This window comes from Erinaceus europaeus, chromosome 3, assembly GCF_950295315.1.
Source record: "Erinaceus europaeus chromosome 3, mEriEur2.1, whole genome shotgun sequence".
In the NCBI taxonomy this organism is placed as follows: Eukaryota; Metazoa; Chordata; class Mammalia; order Eulipotyphla; family Erinaceidae; genus Erinaceus; species Erinaceus europaeus.
This window is the reverse complement of record NC_080164.1, coordinates 47024246-47043096: the sequence shown is the minus strand read 5'-3', so window position 1 is coordinate 47043096 and position 18851 is coordinate 47024246. Positions and strand designations below refer to the sequence as shown.

The 18851-nt window shown below is 38.6% G+C and overlaps 1 protein-coding gene across 14 annotated transcripts in view; it reads right to left on the bottom strand.

The window, feature by feature from the left end:
- The window catches only part of AAK1 (AP2 associated kinase 1), a 232979-nt gene that overhangs the window by 16500 nt on the left and 197628 nt on the right, over nt 1-18851 (bottom strand). For 5 of the 14 annotated variants that reach the window (XM_060187139.1, XM_060187138.1, XM_060187140.1 and 2 more), the window contains 5 exons: nt 16109-16204; nt 6002-6103; nt 4861-4962; nt 2492-2602; nt 797-907 (listed from right to left, as the gene is read on the bottom strand). The exons of 2 other annotated variants lie outside the window; for them this stretch is intronic. In XM_060187139.1, the coding sequence (XP_060043122.1) occupies nt 797-907; nt 2492-2602; nt 4861-4962; nt 6002-6103; nt 16109-16204 (522 nt within the window). The remainder of the gene's footprint in view (nt 1-796; nt 908-2491; nt 2603-4860; nt 4963-6001; nt 6104-16108; nt 16205-18851) is intronic. 7 more of the 14 variants (XM_060187143.1, XM_060187142.1, XM_060187145.1 and 4 more) reach the window with 7 other exon arrangements.

The window sequence follows — 18851 nt, the reverse complement described above, 5'->3', positions numbered from 1 at the left end:
ATTCTTACAGGTTGATTTTTAAATATCTAAAGATCATATATCTATTACCTCCCACCCACAGTTCAGGCAACTATGTACATCCATATTCTTGGCAGAACACGTTGAAATTAGCAAGGATGCTAATTTCAAATGAAAATTTTTTTTTTTTTTTTTTTTTTGCTTCAGACATGCTGACTGTGAATTAGTTTCCTGATAATGGTGAGCCATCTCCCCAAGTAAAAATTTTTGTTTTAAGAGAAGTTCTTATGTCTACTATAATGGAAAGATGTTTTAAATACACATATGTAACTATATATAGAGAGACAGTCTTCTGGCCAGTCAGTGTTTTATGGCAAGTTCAAATAATTTCATCCAACAATGAGGATGTTTCACAAATATCCCAACAATGCAAACAGATATTAAAGCACCGTTGTTAATCTCGCTGGGGAAAATATTTATTGAAGATTGTTTTAACCATGATTAAAAAAATGTTCACAGCTCTTAAAGAATCTATGTCTTCAGGTTCCCACTGACTGAAGATCACTGTTTTTGCTTGATAATTTGTAACACCAGCTTTTTTTAGTCAAACTATTATATACCTTTTTTCTCTATCAATATGATGGCCAAGCTTTGAGATACCTACTGGTATCTCTAGTCACATCTGTCTCTCTATGTATGCTGGTCTAGTCCATAAAAGTTATTACCTCCTCACTTCTTTTATTCAGTGTTGATGTCCCTCCTCACAAATTAGATATTTTACTATTTTGATGAGAGCTGATGCCAAGCTCTTCTCTTTTCCCCATCCTCTCTTTCTTACCTTGTGGGTTTTTGGTTATCAATACAGGAATAGGGTCAAACTCATCTTCTGCCACCTTGTCCGAGCCCTCAGGGACATCAAAACCTGAGATGAGATTACTATCTTCTGCAGCTTAATACAGAATACAAAAGTACACAAGCAGAAACAATAGAGGTAGAGATTAGCAAATGAGAGAACATGTAAGAACAGGTACCAAAGTTTCCAATTGTAAAATCATTGTTGTTTTTAAATGTGAAAACACTTTCTTTAGTTGAAATGAAAGTGAATTAGGAAAACAGAAAAAAAAGTTTTTAGAGCTAGCCTTTTTAGATGTTTATAAATGACTAGAGTGAATGGATACAGGAACAATGCTCTCTATAATACCATTCATTATAGTTGTTGTGAGGTAGCTTACTAAAGACAGTAATTCACAAAGGCACAATCTTATTTATCTTCTAGTCTGAACAAGCAAATGCCTAACAATATTTGGGGGAAAACCCCTCAAAAACAGAGGCAGCAGGTACCTAGTTAGTCATCTCTTAAGAATCTATCACTAAATACAAGGTTAACAAAACACTTCTGAAAGGACGCTGTATTGTGATGGGGGGAGGGGGGTGACATTTAAGTTTGTTAGCACTCTCCACTCTAATTACATCTATTCTACCAATAAATGCTAGCTGAGCAACTATTTTGCAAGGGGTGCTTCTCTGTAATTACACACTGCTGCTGACACACTCCTGGCAGACACAACTGGTTGGTGCAACAGATAATTTCTCTTTATGTGCTCTATAAAAACCTAATTATTTTAATGCTATTAGAATTAAAAACAACTCAGCTATATTACCACTGAAACCACACAGACTAAATTTTTTTTAGACAACACTAAATTAATTCCTTTTCTGTGTATTTGTTCTTTCCAGAAAATGAGTTTTACTACCCAAGCACAGAATAGTGATTGCTTTAGAAAGTAATGCACAGTGCCTATTGCTGTCACTGAACTACTCACTGAGTAGAGCTCAAGATGTCTCTCTCCAGCACTTCAATCAAAAGATTTATTTGAGCCAAAGCACCACTTGGGCACATGTGGCACTGGGGAATCAAACTGTGAGACACAGGCTTGCAAATCTCCTGCATTCTATACTGATAGAGCCATTTCCCCAGTCTCTGTCCGGCAGAATTTTAAACTAGTATTAACACAAGACTAAGAAATGAAAATAGTAGTCAGATAAGAGAAATTCAGAAATCAATCACAACTTAAAGTTGAACTGAAATCCAAAAAGGTTTATGAGTTCAATCTCCAGACTGATTTAGGAGAAGTGAGGCCTTAATCTATTGTAGTAATCACTACCCCACAAGTGTAAGTTAAATTTGATTGAGGCCAACAAGTGCCAGACCAAGCATTATAGCCAGGTTAATAAGTGGATAGTCAATTCAACTATCTACTTGAGCTGACTGTCTCTAGTATATAACATGAGCTCTGCATTCTAAGTGATTTCCACCAATCTCTTGTCTAAATCTTACTAAAGATTCTTACAGAAATGGATTACAATATAGCAGTTAAAGAATACAAATCCAAGTTTTCCATTTACGAGGGCAATCAAAGAACTTTATTAGCAAAAACTTTGGTAAGGACAATTGTTAGGTTCTTTTTTTCTTTTTCCTTTTTAAGTGCTTCTCCTCTAAGCATATATATGGGCCCAAGGGGGAAGTATTTACCTTTATGGGCCGGAGCAGAGATGGCTATGGGGGCGAACTCTTCCAGAAGATCAGTAGTAGGGTTAGAAAGCAGAGAGCAATCAATCAGGGAATCTTCCCCGGTGAGAGAATCTGAATCCAGATTAACAGCATCCCAGGTCAGTGATGGCATTAATTGGCAATTACAATGGCAAAAACAATACCGCAGTATTAGATCTTAGCCTTTTAAGTTACTGCATTTACACTTTATGCATACAAGCCAAGGTGGGAGAAAGAAAAATGTCAAGCATTCCTGACTACTACCTATAGCATGTCTTTCCATATTTTACCTATATTAGTATATAAATATGGTAGAATCTTTTGCTCAAGGTTGCTGCTACTGTGATTTGAATGTAATCTAACTCCAGCAATTCATTTTTCATCCCATGCCATTTAAGAAAGAGAACTTTGCAATTAAAGAGGGTTACTTAGTGCCAGGAGGCAGCTCACTCAGTAGAATACACATGATGCCATGAGCAAGGACCCTGGCTGAAGTCCTTGGCCACCACATGGGAGTGCCTTTGAGGGGAAGTTTCATGAGTAATGGAGTAGTGCTGTGGCATCTCTCCTTTCTCTCTCTCTCTCTTTCTATGGCTCTCACCTCCCATGTATATATTATCTTCATACACACCAAGAATGTTAAGAGTCATGCTAGTACCAAAGCTCAGTGATAACAATGGTGGCAAAAATAAATAAATAAATGATTGGATCAGGTGGTGGCACGACTGGTTGAGCACACGTTACAATGTGCAAAGACCCAGGTTCGAGCCCCTCATCCCTATCTGCAGGGAGAAAGCTTTGCTAGTGCTGCAGGTGTTTCTCTGTCTCTCTTCTTCATCTCCTCCTACCCTCTTGACTTCTGGCTCTCTCTATCCAATCAATAAAGATAATACAAATTTTTTAAAATAAATAAATGATTTACTTAAAACTTTTCCTAAGCATTCACAGAAAAAAAAAAATTACTGTAAGCTTGGGTGTCCAAACTGACAACACTATTCCTGGTCTACTATTAGCAGAATATGGTTTGATTCAACAGGACTTTCTAGAACTCAACCAGCTTTCCATTCAAAATGGAAACAAATATCTTGCCTCTGATTGATTATATATATGTATTTTTTTTTTTTTTTTTTTTTAACCAGAACACTGTTCAGCTCTGCCTTCTGGTGGTAAGGGAAATTGAACCTGGGACTTTGGAGCCTCAGGCACGAGAGTCTGCTTGCATAACCATTATGCTACCTTCCACCTCTGACATTCTTAAAATTTGCATTGCTCCTTTGCACACAATTTTGCTTTTAGTTAGAGAATGGAAGGAAGACAGGGCCAGGGGTGGCACACCTGATTAAGCATTCATATTGCAATGCATAAGGACCCAGGTTCAAGCCCCTGGATCCCCAACTGCAGGGGGAAAGCTTCACAAATGGACAAGCAGGGCTGCAGGTGTCTCTGTCTCTCTTCCTCTCTATCTTCCCCCCTCTCAATTTCCTTGTCTCTATCTATCCAATAATAAAGAAAAAAAAAGATTAAAAAAAGAATGGAAGGAAGAAAAAACTTAGAGTTCAAGAATTTTAACACATAGTTTGCTTTCTGGTAAACTTTTCTAGAAGAAAACAGTCAAGTAAGCACAAAGAAAAGAAATTATATTGCGTTCTATGTTGAATTTTATTATCTGGATGCTTTTATTTTTATACTCCATAGGCTTCAAATTGTTTCTGCCCCAACTTGGGAATCTGGATACCTTTACAAGGTACATACGGGTTTAGAAAAAAAGTGAATATGGTAAAAATTTTTTATTTATGGTAAGTAAAAGTATCCAATATTGAGTGAATTTTGAAATCAGGGTAAAAGTAATGCTGAATCTTGGGAAAATCTTAATTTTGCCTACAATTCCATAGCAGATGATGTATACACGATTAAAACGCTGTGCTAGGAACAAAACGTCAAAATACAGAACACGAGTTCCATAGATGTCACTAACACTATTGAATAGGGAAGATGGCTCAGCAAACTGGAATGTTAACAGCATCTTATCCTCATGGTTCAGCAGAGTTCTTTAACCAAGGAGGCAGAAGGAATCTGTTACTAGTGAAAAGAATCTTGAATGAAGAACATAAACTGTAACCAGAGAAAGCCCAAGGAATCATTGTATAAAAGGTATGATACTAAAAAGTACTGTTTTTCCTTTAGAGAGGAAAACCACCACTAAACATTTAAAGCTGGAGTTGTAGTAATACAGAGTATCCATTCTAGGAGAAACTAACTTATTCTGACTACAGAATAAGCCCAGGATCCTCTGCCACAGTTGGAAAGACTGGTTCAGAGGGCTCATCATGCTGCAGAGACACCTGACTGACCTGTTCGGTTTGAGGTCACAGATTCCGTCTGAGATGGGAGTCGCTGGGGCACAGGGGGCTCCAGTCCTGGTATGAGATTCTCAACAGCAACATCAGCTTTTTCTTTTGTAACAGAGCATTGAGAAAGGAGAGCAAAAGGTGAGGGAAAGGAAGTCAGATGGCTCTTCAGACAACTCTATGGAGGTTTCCTAACTCTAGGTCTCTAAAATGTCAGTCTCCAGTATGAGGAAAAGCACAGTAAAAGTTAACTTTATTTCCTCTGCTTTGAGCCCAAGCTTTACTGATAGAGCAAGTGTGTGTAAGGTTAACGTTTTGGTCAATAGTCTTGGTGATACTATGTTTTTACAGATAAATACACACCACATAGCAGATCTCATCCATGCCAAAAAAAAAAAAAAAAAAAAAAAAGGCTGAAAGACACTTTAATATTTTCTGATAATTTTACTTTATCTTACAGGAAAATTTTAGGGGCAACATCCTCTATGTCCTTTTAAAAGTCACTATTTCATCTCATCTCTTATCAGGATGCAGCTGGGAGATATTGTGCACTGTGTGATTCCACCTTACTAAGTCTTAATGAGATCTAGGTCTTTCTGAGTTCTAGATCTTAGTGGCCTTGCGCATTTCATAGGTTTTGACTTGTGTCTGAAGCACAGAAAACTGTCAGCGAGCAGCTACCAGGCTGTTGCCTTGGATTCTACTCATGGAGTTTCACCACTGGATACCTGCTTTCTGTTACTGATGTCTTGCTCATAGAGACTTTCTAAAGAAGCATCTGCTTAAGTTAAGGTACAAGTTGAAACCAGCTTTTTTTTTTTTTTCCATGTAACATTGGTAATTCAATGTAAATTTTCTCACATTCCTACTCATTCATAAGAAATCCACTCTAGAAGTCTTAGGACATCAAGAAAAACAAAAACAATAGTGTTGTACTTCTAGAAACCAGAGCGCACATTTCATTCGAGATAACAGTGAGTGAGATTGAATAGGCTTGGCTTCTGGGTTAGCAACAGGCATTCCTTCAGCAGGCATTTCTGTTGCTCATCAGAGCATATCTCTAAGGATATGTTAACCAGTTAGCTATCACTCTGTAATAGACACATATATCATGCATGACTGAAGAAAGAGATAATGACTTTACCAATTACAGCGTCAGAAGTGCTACCAAAAGGATCTGCCATAGGCAAGAGGTCAGGGAGCAGAAGAGAAGTGTCAGGAGATTTGAGTCCCTCAATTAGTTTTTCTAGGTTGGGCAGAGAGGTTAAGAGAAAGCAGAAAACATAAGAAAGGTATTAACACTAGATGACCGATTCTTGTTTCTATGTAAACATATTTTAGGGGGGTCAAAAAATTTTTTTTGCCTCCAGGGTTATTGCTGGGGCTCAGTGCCCACACCATGAATCCACTGCTCCTGGAGGCCATTTCCTTTCCCCCCTTTCATTGCCCCTTGTTGTTGTAGCCTTCTTGTGGTTATCATTGTTGTTGATGTTGTTCGTTGTTGGACAGGACAAAGAGAAATGGAGAGAGATGGGGAAGACAGAGAGGGGGAGAGAAAGATAGACACCTGCAGACCTGCTTCACCGCCTGTGAAGCGACTCCCCTGTTGGTAGGAAGTCAGGGCCTCGAACCAGGATCCCCATACCAGTCCTTGTGCTTTGCGCCACGTGCGCCCAACCCGCTGCGCTACCGCCTGACCCCCCAGGGGTCAAATTTTTATATGGATTCATCATAAAAATGCATGTCAGTATCTTGTAAAAAAAATAGATGTCGGGAGTCGGGCGGTAGCGCAGCGGGTTAAGCGCACGTGGCGCTAAGTGCAAGGACCGGCATAAGGATCCGGGTTTGAGCCCCCGGCTCCCCACCTGCAGGGGAGTCACTTCACAAGTGGTGAAGCAGGTCTGCAGGTGTCTGTCTTTCTCTCTCCCCTCTGTCTTCCCTTCCTCTCTCCATTTCTCTCTGTCCTATCCAACAACAACAACAACAACATCAATAATAACTACAACAATAAGACAACAAGGTCAACAAAAGGAAATAAAGAAAAAAGAAAAAAAATAGATGTCATTACTTTGTTAAAAACAGGCTTTCAAAGTGAAGCTTTAAAATGATTACTTGCTCAATTGAAGTAGTGACATCATAAAGAATTCAAGTATAAATAAATACAAAAAAAAAAAAGAATTCAAGATGCTGCCCTGGGTTTGTTTGCTTGTTTTCAAGTTTCAGGTATAATTTACGCTGAATAAAAATCACTAACATTAAATATACCTGATGAGTTTTGATGGAAGCACAAATAACAATCTTAGAAATAATGACATAGTATATATTTACCACTTCAAAATACTGTTATGCCCCTTTCTAAAAGTTAATGTTTTTGGGAGTTGGGTGGTACCACAGCAGGTTAAGTGCACATGGCACACAGTGCAAGGACTGGCCTGAGGATCCCGGTTCGAGCCCCGGCTCCCCACCTGTAGGGGAGTCGCTTTACAGGCCATAAAGCAGGTCTGCAGGTGTCTTTCTCTTCCCCTTTCTGTCTTCCCCTCCTCTCTCCATTTCTCTCTGTCCTATCTAACAATGATGACATCAATAACTAGAATAAGAATAACTACAACAATAAAAAACAAGGGCAACAAAAGCGAAAATAAATAAATATAAAAAATTTAAAAAGTTAATGTTTTCTTACTCAGAGTGGCAAAAACTATCTTTTAAAGAAGAATTTATTTATTTATTATTGGATAGAGATAGAGAGAAATTGAGAGAGGAGGGAGAGATAAGAGAGGGAGAGAAGCAGAGAGACACCTGCAGCCCTACTGCACCACTTGTGAAGCTTTTTCCCTGCAGGTGGGGACCAGGGGCTTGAACCCAGATCCTTGGGCACAATAGTGTGTGCATTTAACCAGGTGTGCTACCACCTGACCCCCTAAAAACTACTTATTTTTATAGTTTTGCCTTTTCTACCATTTGTAATACATGGAACCATACAGCATATAGTTTTTCCTATCTGATGCCCTTCATTTTACATAAAGCTTATGTTATGTCAGTAGTTTGTTCTGTTTTACTACTGAATAGTGCTCCACTCTATAAACATGCCATAATTTGTTGATTCATCATCATTTATGAGATAATTGATTTTTTAAAATTTTAGCTATTAAAAATAAAAGCTGGCATAAACACTTGCATACAGGCCCATGTGTATTCCTATTCCTTCCTGCTCTTAGTTTTTAATATCTTTTTTATTTGTATCTAGAAATAATTTATAAGTCATCAAGAGAATTAATTTATTACATCTAAGTTAACTTTAACAGTCATTTATTGTCTGCCAACTGAGTCTATAATGGCTGGTGTTTGCATTATTCTAAGGTCAAGTCTTACAAAACTCATCTAGCTTACAAATGGATTGCTCTTGAAGTCTTTTGGCTAAGAAATAAAAGGAGATCAGAAGTCACCAAATAGTCATATGTGGTAATTTATTGTGTGACAACATGAATACACCAAGTCCTTCAAAACAATTCCTCTAGCCTTGATCCATCAGTAGCTCCATATTTTAAGATAGAGCATTAACTTGAAACAAAATAATAACAGATTCTTATTTTTTTTTTGCCTCCAGGGTTACTGCTGGGGCTCAGTACCTGCACTATAAATCCACTGCTCTGGGTGGTCATTATTTTTCCATTGTTGTTGTTGGAAAAGACAGAGCAAAATTGAGAGAGGAGGGGAAGACAGAGAGAGGGAGAGAAAGATACACCCACAGACTTGCTCCACTGCTTGTGAAGCGACTCCCTGCAGGTGGGGAGTGGGGGCTCGAACCAGGATCCCTGTGCTTCTTAGTATGCACACTTAACCCGGTGCACTACTGCCCAGCCCCCAACCACAGATTTTAAAAATTTTATTCATTCATTCATTCATTCATTCATTGGATAGAGACAGAGGAATTGAGAGAGATGGGGGAGAGAAAGAGAGACACCTGCAGCACTGCTTCACTGCTTGTGAAGAGTCTCCCATGCAGACAGATTGGGATCTTGACCCATGTCATTGTGCATTGTGAAGTGTGCCCTCAACCAGGTGTACCACTGCCTGGGCCCATTATCTCAGAATCTTATAGAAAGAAGAGAATTAATAGCGCCTACCTACTTTTACTCACAAGGAGAATAGGCCACAAAACTTGCCTAGTCAAAAGTCTGTAAAAATGCCTCTTTTTTTTTTTTTGCCTCCAGGGTTACCGCTGGGGCCTGCACAACAAATCCACTGTTCCTGGAGGCTATTTTTCCCATTTTGTTGCCCTTGTTGTAGTTGTTATTGTTGTCATAGCTGTTGTTGTTGTTGGATAGGACAGAGAGAAATAGAGAAAGGAGGGGAAGACAGAAAGGAGGAAAGACAGACACCTGCAGACCTGCTTTAGCGCTTGCGAATCGACCTCCTGCAGGAGGGGAGCCGGGGCTCGAACCAGGATCCTTACGCCGGCCCTTGCGCTTTGCGCCATGTGCGATTAACCCGCTGCACTACCGCCCAACTCCCAAAAATGCCTTTTCCATCACAAAAATAAAATGCTTTAAAAGCATTTAATATGGGAGTCGGGCGGCAGCACAGCGAGTTATGCGCAGCTGGCGCAAAGTGCAAGGACCGCCTTAAGGATCCCGGTTTGAGCCCCCAGCTCTCCACCTGCAGGAGAGTCGCTTCACAGGTGGTGAAGCAGGTCTGCAGATGTCTATCTTGCTCTCCCCCTCTCTGTCTTCTCTTCCTCTCTCCATTTTTCGCTGTCCTATCGAACAACAATGACATCAATAACAATAATAACTGTAACAGTAAAACAAGGGCAACAAAAGGGAATAAATAAATTTTAAAAAATTTTTAAAAAAGCATTTAGTATGTAGACTAAAATTAAAATAAGAAAAAGAAGCAACTAAAAGCTCAAGTGTCAGTACATAACATTTCAGTGATTCTATTCTAACAGGTCATCAAGAATTGAGATAAAGACTAATCTACTATTCACTGAGGAACAGGAACCATATTTTAGATGATCTATAAGGTTGCTGGAAAAGTTGTGATGTATTTTTCCATGCAAAAGTGAGTCATGACTTTTCTGACACCCCACTATACCTATGCAGATAATAAAAAACAATGAACTTTATTATCTTGGCAGGGTAGTTTGCTTAGTATAATTAATAAACTAAAGAAAAAAATTTCTGGGTGGGGGAGATAGCACAATGATTATACAAAAACTTTAATGTATGAGGCAATGAAGTCCTAGGTTCAATCTACAGTACCCACATAAACCAAACCTGTGTAGTGCTCTGGTAAGAAAAAAATCTACATGTAAAACCAATTTACCATCTTTGGAGTATATGAGATGTAGATATCTTTGAATTAAATGACAATATGATCCACTTAAATCTGACCAATACATGTATAATATCATCAACATGAAAACCATACTGTGCATGACATTTTATTGCAAGAAAAGATGCTAAAATAGCTTTGACAGGTTTCAGTTGATCAAAATAAGATAGCTTCCCCCCCCCAAAGTCTAGTTTTTCACTATTCAGAACATTAGTTTTTATTTTATTCCCTACAAAAAGCTTCTGTCACTTAAAAAAAAAAAAAAAGAGTAATGATTTGCTCTTTTGCTTTTAGCAGACATGTATTTTTTGAGACATGCAATTTTGAGAAGCCACAGATACAATGGTCCCAAATTACTTGCTTGTCTTTTGAACAGTAGTTTATCTTGGCATAAAATCTTAGGTCACTACCTGGGAACAACATGCATAGATGTTTCACAAGTGGTTGGAACACTGCTGTGGTGCCTCAGTTTCTTTTTTTTTTTTTTTTTCTCAGTTTCTATATCATTCTCTGTCCCTCTCTGTACTTTACCTTCTATTTGACAATAAGAAAAAAAGACCCCCAGGAATGATAGAATTACGTAGGTATGAAATCGCATGAGCAGTGCAGGTTAGACTAACAAACAGAACAGTTTGGTATGAGCTGCATCAAAGAAGACTGTTTGGAATGCAAACCCTAAAGTTTTACATAATGGAAATAGAAAAATCATTAAAATGGGAAACAAAACTATTTTGTATATTTATTTTCCCTTTTACTGCCCTTGTTTTTTTATTGTTGTGGTTATTATTGTTGTTATTGATGTCATTATTGTTGGATAGGACAGAGAGTAATGGAGAGAGGAGGGGAAGACAGAAAGGGGGAGAGAAAGATAGACACCTGCAGACCTGCTTCACCGCCTGTGAAGTGACTCCCCTGCAGGTGGGGAGCTGGGAACTCCAACCGGGATCCTTAAGATGGTCCTTGTGTTTTGCACCAACTGCACTTAGCCTGCCGCAGTTGCCATTGTTGCCCCCCTTGTTATTATTATTGTTGTTACTGCTGTTGTTCTTGGATAGGACAGAGAGAAAACGAGAGAGGAGGGAAAGACAGAGAGAGGGAGAGAAAGACACTTGCACACCTGCTTTACCACTTGTGAATCGACCCCTTGCAGGTGGGGAGCTGGGGGCTCAAACCAAGATCCTTACACCAGACCGTGTCTCACGCCATGTGCGCTTAACCCACTGCACTATACCGTCTGTTCCCCATATGTGTAATTTTTACACGCAAACTTTTTTTTTTTACACTCAAACTTTTCTCAGAAAGTTTATAAAACTTTGGGACATAAAATTATTCCTAAACAACAACAACAAATCTACATATACCCAGACCCTTCATTCATAGGTTAGCAATCATTTTATCTAAGAAGTCTGCTTTATTGGCTCACAGCTGTGTAGAAGTCGTCTCTGACAGAAAAAAAAAAAAAGTGACTGCTTAATAACTATAATAGGTTGATAAACCAGAAGTACCTCACTGGAAGTAAGGGTCCAAAACCAAAGTTGTTAGAGAATTTTCAGTCTTTTTTTTTTAATCTTTATTTATTTATTGGATATAGTCAGAAATTAAGAGAGAAGGGGGAGACAGAGAGGAAGAGAGATAGAGAGATATCTGCAGCACTGCTTCAGCACTCACAAAGCTTCCCCCCTGTACATGGGGACTGTGGGCTCTCACCTGGATCCTTGTATATTATTATGTATGTTCAGCCACCTGGACCCACACATTTTCAATCTTCACACTAACTGAAAGTTTAAAAATTTCCAAATCCTTGATTTTAGACGCACTTCACAAGCTATTCCATTAGGAAAATTTGTATTAATAATACCAATTTTGAGGAGAATGGAATTTGAGTTGATTTGACCAAAATCATCTAGTTACTAGTAAGTCGCTAGAATCAATTCTTTAAAGTTTAAATCCATTTATGTATTTTCTTAATTTTTTTATTGGTCATACTTTTATTTTTTAGAATTTCATTATTTTGGATAGAGTGAAATTGAGAGAAGGGGGAAAGTGGGGGATAAAGAGAGGCCTACACCACTGTTTCACCATTTGTGAAGCTTCAGTATGGAGACTGGGCACATGAACCCGGGTCCTTGTGCCACCACCAAGTCCCTATAGTTTCTTAAATTTATCTCTCTAGCCAAAGGCCTTATCAATCTGGAAACTGTCCCCAAATACATAGAAAACATTCACTGAAAAGAGCTATGGGCTATGGAAGGGACTATGCAAAGCAGCACAGTCATATCAGCACTAAGGCCTTCTCCACTTATAAAATGACAATTACCTGGCATGCCTACCTGTCAGTATTACTTGTAGGACCAAAAGAAATTATATGTAGACACTTTCAGAGCCTATAATAAAATGAAAAGTCTTCAAAAGGCATAGTTGTGAGGATACTAAGACTCCATGCCTAACATTCAAAAGAGGTTGAGTGTGGGAGGCAGCCATGGTGAGGTAGAAATGGTGGCAAGTGATTTGCTCTGAAGGTCAGGGACAGAGACAAAATTGTAATTACCTTAATGCCAGAGATACTAAAGACCATCCTTCCCTAACTCAGACATTCCAAGACCCCAAGAAAAGAAGTGGGGGCCTTGAATAGTAAAACTGAATTTGCTACGGATTGAATATTAAGTAAAATAGTGGGGCTGAGAGTTAGGTCACCTGGCTTGAGCAAGCTGTGTGTGTGGCTCTGGTTTCTGTAGCATCAATGGACCGACCATGGGAATTCCATGAATAATGAAGAGATGCTGTGGTGTCTTTCTCTTTGTGTATGTCTCCCTCTCTTTTGGATTTCTTTAAAAAAAAAAAAAAAAAAAGATAAAAAAGATGGTCCAGGGAGGCTACTCAGCCACACTGCATGTGTGTGAGGCTCTTACTTCATTCTCTAGCATTGCACAAAACTAATAAAACAACCAAAGACACAGTGGTAACATAACAAACTTAATTAACATTCTGGAGGGCATCATGGAAGGTTGGGGTGGAGTTACTGCCATCCAAGTTTAAATTCATTTATGCACTTTCTTAAATATAGCTCTGGAGCCAAACGTTTTGCTGATCTGGGAACTGTTTCCAAGACATAAAAGTTTCACTGGTTGGGGTGGAGGCAGTGTTCTGACACTGCAGGCTGTGCATCTGTTTATATGCACTCAAGGAGTGTGGGAGGCCTGGTTGGGGATTGGCAGAGGCAGAGAGAAGAAATGGAGTCAGTGGTCTGCAGTTTCAAGTTGGGAACATAAATTGGGAAGGTAGTAACATTGCTTCAGAGTTTACTGAATTCATTTGTCCTGTGTGCAAATATTAACTAAGGGCTGATTACGCCTGGTAGTGTTCTCAGCACTGTGAATATGGTGAATAATACAGACAAGTTCTCCATTAGAACAATAACATTCTGATAGTGGAAGACAATGAGTATAGAGAAACAGACAAAACCACGGTATTATGAATTAAAAAAAAAAAGCCAAGGGGTAATATTGGCAATGTCTATGGGACCATGTTGAACCTTTCTGAGAAAGTATTTAAGCTGAGACAGCTGAGACACAAATGTCAAATGACAAGAAGGAACAGAGTTGGAGGAATAGTTTTCCTGGCAAAATACCAACAAATGCAAAGGTCTTGGAGTGGGATCCAACTCAGCCTTTTGGGGAAAAGACTAAGGAAAACAGTGCTATGAGCTCAGGTTAGAGGACTAGCCAAAGGTCAGATGAGTTAGAGCCTTTTAGGTCAGAGTAAAAATCTACATTTTATGCTTAGTGATACAGAAATGCACTGAAGCACAAAGGAATGACTTGTCTGATTTGTGTTTGTGCTTGACAAATCAGAAAGCAAATTAAGATACTCCTAGAATTCTCTATTAAAATGTTGCATTTTCAATTAAGACACAAGGCAGATCATGATATACCAATGAAATTTTAACAGGAATTTATCAAAATGAAGGAAAAAAATTACAGAGGCTCAGGAGTGAAGACAGGAAGCAGTAAAGAAGACAGGATAGGAAGGCAACTAGCTGAATCTGGGGTACCTTAGGCTCATGAGCCCTGGGTTCAAATTCTATACAACTTATCTCTAGAAGCAGGAGTGAATATAAAGAGCAACCTGGCATGTAGGTGAGATTCCTCCTCATCTTTGATCTAGAAGGTTCCTGTGACAACTACAGGGGACAGCTACTTGCTGTCCTACTGGGCCCTTACCTTCTGGCCTGTATCAAGGTAGCACCTTTGTATTATCTATAGCCCAATGGCTATCTGGTTAATAGCAAAACAGAACCTGAAGGGCTGTGAAAGGGAGAATTCTTCATATGATCCTATATAATAAAATGGAAGAAAAATAAATTTTTTTAAAGGCCGATGGCCCCCAGATTGAGTTTACAGCCCACATACCTTCTGGTATTCTGCTAGAACTGGCTTCTTTAGGCAATGCCAAGGATATCTGAAACATGCAGTAAGGAAAAGGACCCGTATTTGAATCCCTCTTCCCTTTTCTTTCTACTAGTCCATTCCTCAGTTATTTTAGGTATTTTTGACCTACATTCAGAACCAGCAGTTATAATTACACAACACTACTTGGCCCAAGGTGAGGAGTCAACACAACACAGTCTGAAATAACACTGTTGGTACCCTAGTAGCAGTTTTGCTTATATGTAAAATGTGAAAAGAGCAATCACTGCCAATCTTAAGAAAATTAAATAAAAGCCTTCAGCATTTGGGGAGAGAAGAAAACTCACAGTTATTATTAGTTTAAGATCAAGAAGGGGTAGTGGGGGGGGGGGAAAGAGAGACCACTAGAAGCAAAATAACTGCCAGATGTTTCTAAGGAGTTTGATCTATTAGCCTGCTTTTTCAGAAGAAACTGATAGAGAGGGGAAAATGTTTGTAATCTTTGGCTACTCCTAATACTTGTGCCTTACTCTTCCCGCCACCCCAACCCCCACCGCCACTTGGGAGAAAAAGGATAAAGGAGTAGTCAAGGCAGGAAGGAAGGGGGGGCAGGTAGATACAATCTTTGGCTTTTATGAAATTCAAATTTAATTATTGATTCTAAAGCTGTTGCAGTCAGAACACACTAATGGCTTTAAAAAAATTTCTCTGGACTACTTAAAAATGAGGCTATAGTGGACCTGAAAGGATATTTAAACTCATGCAGCTGAACTGACTTCATTGATGAACAGCTAAACCCAGCAGGTTTCCATAATGGGAAAACCAATTAGGGTACATAGGACTTTTGATTCACATTCCCTATCAAGACCTTTATTATGAATTTTAGGAACTGGGCCAGAAGTCACTCTTTTTTTTCATTATTTATTTATTTAATTTATTTATTTTTAAAGAATCTTTTATTTATTACTGGGTAGAGAAAGAAACTGAGAGGGGGAGATAGAGAGGGAAAGAGGCTGAGAGACACTGGGAGCCCTGCTTCATCACTCATGAAGCTTTCCCCCTGCAGGTAGGGACCAGGGTCACTTAGTTCTGAAGCGGAAGTCACTCTTAATACCATCATTAACTAAAATCACTACTAGAATTTTGTTCCCTCTATTACTTGCTTATAGGTCCCCCCCACCAACATTGTAATAATGTTGGATTAAGTGTTTTTTTCCAGTACACAGGCCCTTCACATTACTATTAACACAATCAAGAACAGACAACTAAACATTGATCTCACATGCAATATAGTTCAGTATAACCTAAACTGAATTTAGCATCTTTGCTAAGAACTGGTGCCCTCAAAGAATTTTGCTGATCTTACTGACACACAGTAAAAAAAAAAATACAATAGTACCTATTATTAGTGTTTAAAGTTCATATCCTGTTAATGGAGTGTTTAAAGAACTCTCAAAAGTCTCTGGGTAAGAATCAAGCTGCTTAACCTTAGATCAATTCTATTTACCTACCTGGTACATCAGGTACTTGAAGAGGAATAAAAGGATCAGACACACTTAGAAGTGGGACGTTAGAATCCACAGTCTGCCCACCCTTCCTCTTTTCAGCTGGAGTTTGTTGGAGCAGAAGGAAAGGTCAAAGAGAGAAAAAACAAAAACAGAAAAAAATCAAGCAAATCTTGAATTTATCATCTATTAACTCAACAGCTCAAATTATAGTATAAGTCTAAATTTAGAAAAAGAATTAAAAAAAAAAAGATGAGTTTAACAGCATCCTACAATACACCTTTAGATGCAACTGATGTTAAAACTAGGAAACTAAAACCTTCAGGACCATAGTTGGTCATTACTGTGATATCATTCAAGGACAATGGTCTCTGCTTTATATAACTGGTATGTTTGATCATTTGCACAGCATATCAAACTTGAAACAATATGAACTAGATTTGGAGTGCCGCCCCCCCCCCCCCAACCCCAGAGTACTGAGTAGCTCTGGCTTTTGGTGGTTCCAGGAACTGAACCTGGGACCTCAGAGGCTTGGGTATTAAAGTCTCTCTCTCTTTTTTTTATTGTTGTAGTTATCACTGATGTCGTCTTTGTTGGATAGGACAGAGAGAAATGGAGAGAGGAGGGGAAGACAGAGCAGGGAGAGAAAGACAGACACCCGCAGACCTGCTTTACCATTCATGAAGTGACCCCCCTTGCAGTTGGGGAGCTGGGGGCCGAACCGGGATCCTTATGCTGGTCCTTGCACTTTGCGTCCCCTGCGCTTAACCTGCTGCATTACCGCCCGACTCCTGGGTATTAAAGTCTTTTGCATAAACCCTATACTATCTTCCTGGCCCCTTTCAATATTTTTTAAAACGTGGTCAAAATAGCAATAAATTTCAAAACACTATAGAGAAGACATAAAAATTTAAGATTAACTATAAGTAAAACAACTAATTATTAAAAAAATATGCCTCCTAAATTAACTCTAAGGTTTAATCCAAAACAATAACAGAGAATTTCATCTGATAGGTATGGGATATAGTTAAGACTCTAGTTTTTTCTTATGAAGCAAATACACAATTATTATAAAGTGCCAACAATAAACAACCCAGTCCTCAAACACTGGGGCAGAGTGATTAGAAAGAGAAGGATAAAAGTGAATAGTGAAATAAGTATCATCGAAAAAGTCTTCCTGGAGTTTTAAATTAGTCCTCCACCTCCACTCTTAAGCAGAATGACAACCATTGATATAAGGGAAAAAAAAACTCTAATGATGTTTATTACTTAAATAAAAAAGAGTTAAGGGGCCAGGCAGTGGTGCACCTGGTTGAGCGCACACATTACAATGCGCAAAGACCCAGGTTCGAGCCCTTGGTCCCCACCTGCAGGGGGAGAGCTTCACAAGCCATGAAGCAGGTCTGCAGGCGTCTCTCTCCCTCTCTATCTCCCCCACCCCTCTCAATCTCTGGCTATCTCTATCCAATAAATAATGATAATAAAAATTTTTTTAAAAAAGAGTTAAAAGGGAACTGGAATAAAAAAGATAAATGCAAAAGTTATAAAGTTAGAAGACAGGAAAACAGTAGATTTTATAAGTTTGAAAGCTGTCTTTAAATATAACAGAAAAGCCAAACTATAAGTTAGAGAATAAAACATAGATTATCATTGGCACATACATATTAATACGAACAGCACAATTAAAGCATGCAGAGATAACAGTAAAATAGATTTAAAGATACTGTTCTAGTTTCTTTTTAGAAGTTTCAAACTACATATGACTTTCTAAGATAATATGACTAATTTTGTCTCATTATATAGCAGAAAAGCTAACAGCAAGTGCTGCAGCAGGAGAGGGTGGGTGTCCAGGGTTGCCACTGATCACTACTTAGCCCTGAAGAAGACACCACTTTTTACTCTATTTCCTTAATTTTAACTGACATATAGACGATGCACTGATTTCAGAGGAATGTTGAATTAGATAATACTCATACAAAACAACTGGAAAATTAGGGAAATACAATATTTCATAAATGATATATGTTTTACAAATTAGTAAGAACAAAAAATGAACACAGAACATTAATAATAATATCCTCTGTAGCCAGGAAGGTGGTTCAATGGTAAAATGTATAGGGCTTAATCCTTGGCACTGCATGTACAGATATGAGAAGTAGGTTTCTGTCTCTCCTCTCTATCTCACTCTCTTGTGAGATAAATCAATGAATAAATAAATCTTTAGAGAAAACAAACTTGTTGTCCTCTGTTTTTGGCCTCAGAGTTAGGTTGGATTGGGATGAGAGGAAATATTCTCATGCACCCTTGATTGAGATAAAATTTACAAAGCTCTCTTAGTAGACAACTGGAAGATGTAGCAAAAGGCTCAAAATACTGTCTTATTCTTTTTCAATCAAGGTTATGCTGGAGCTTCTTGCTTACATGATTCCACAACTTTAAGCAAACACACACACGCACACACACACACACACACACACATACACACACAGTGAGAGACAGAAGGAAAGATACCACAGGACTGCTCTACCACTTGTGAAGCTTCTCCTTTGCATGATGCTCCTTGATAGGAAGTTACGGGTTTGAACCAGGCTCCTCACATACAGCACAGTGTGTGCTGGACTGGGTGAGCCATCTCTCAGTCCCCAAACATTGTATCTTTTATTTAGCAAAGCCCCTAGAGATCATCTGAGCAAAAATTTATCTTCAAGACTATTTTTTGGATTAAAGATTAGCAACAACATTAATCATC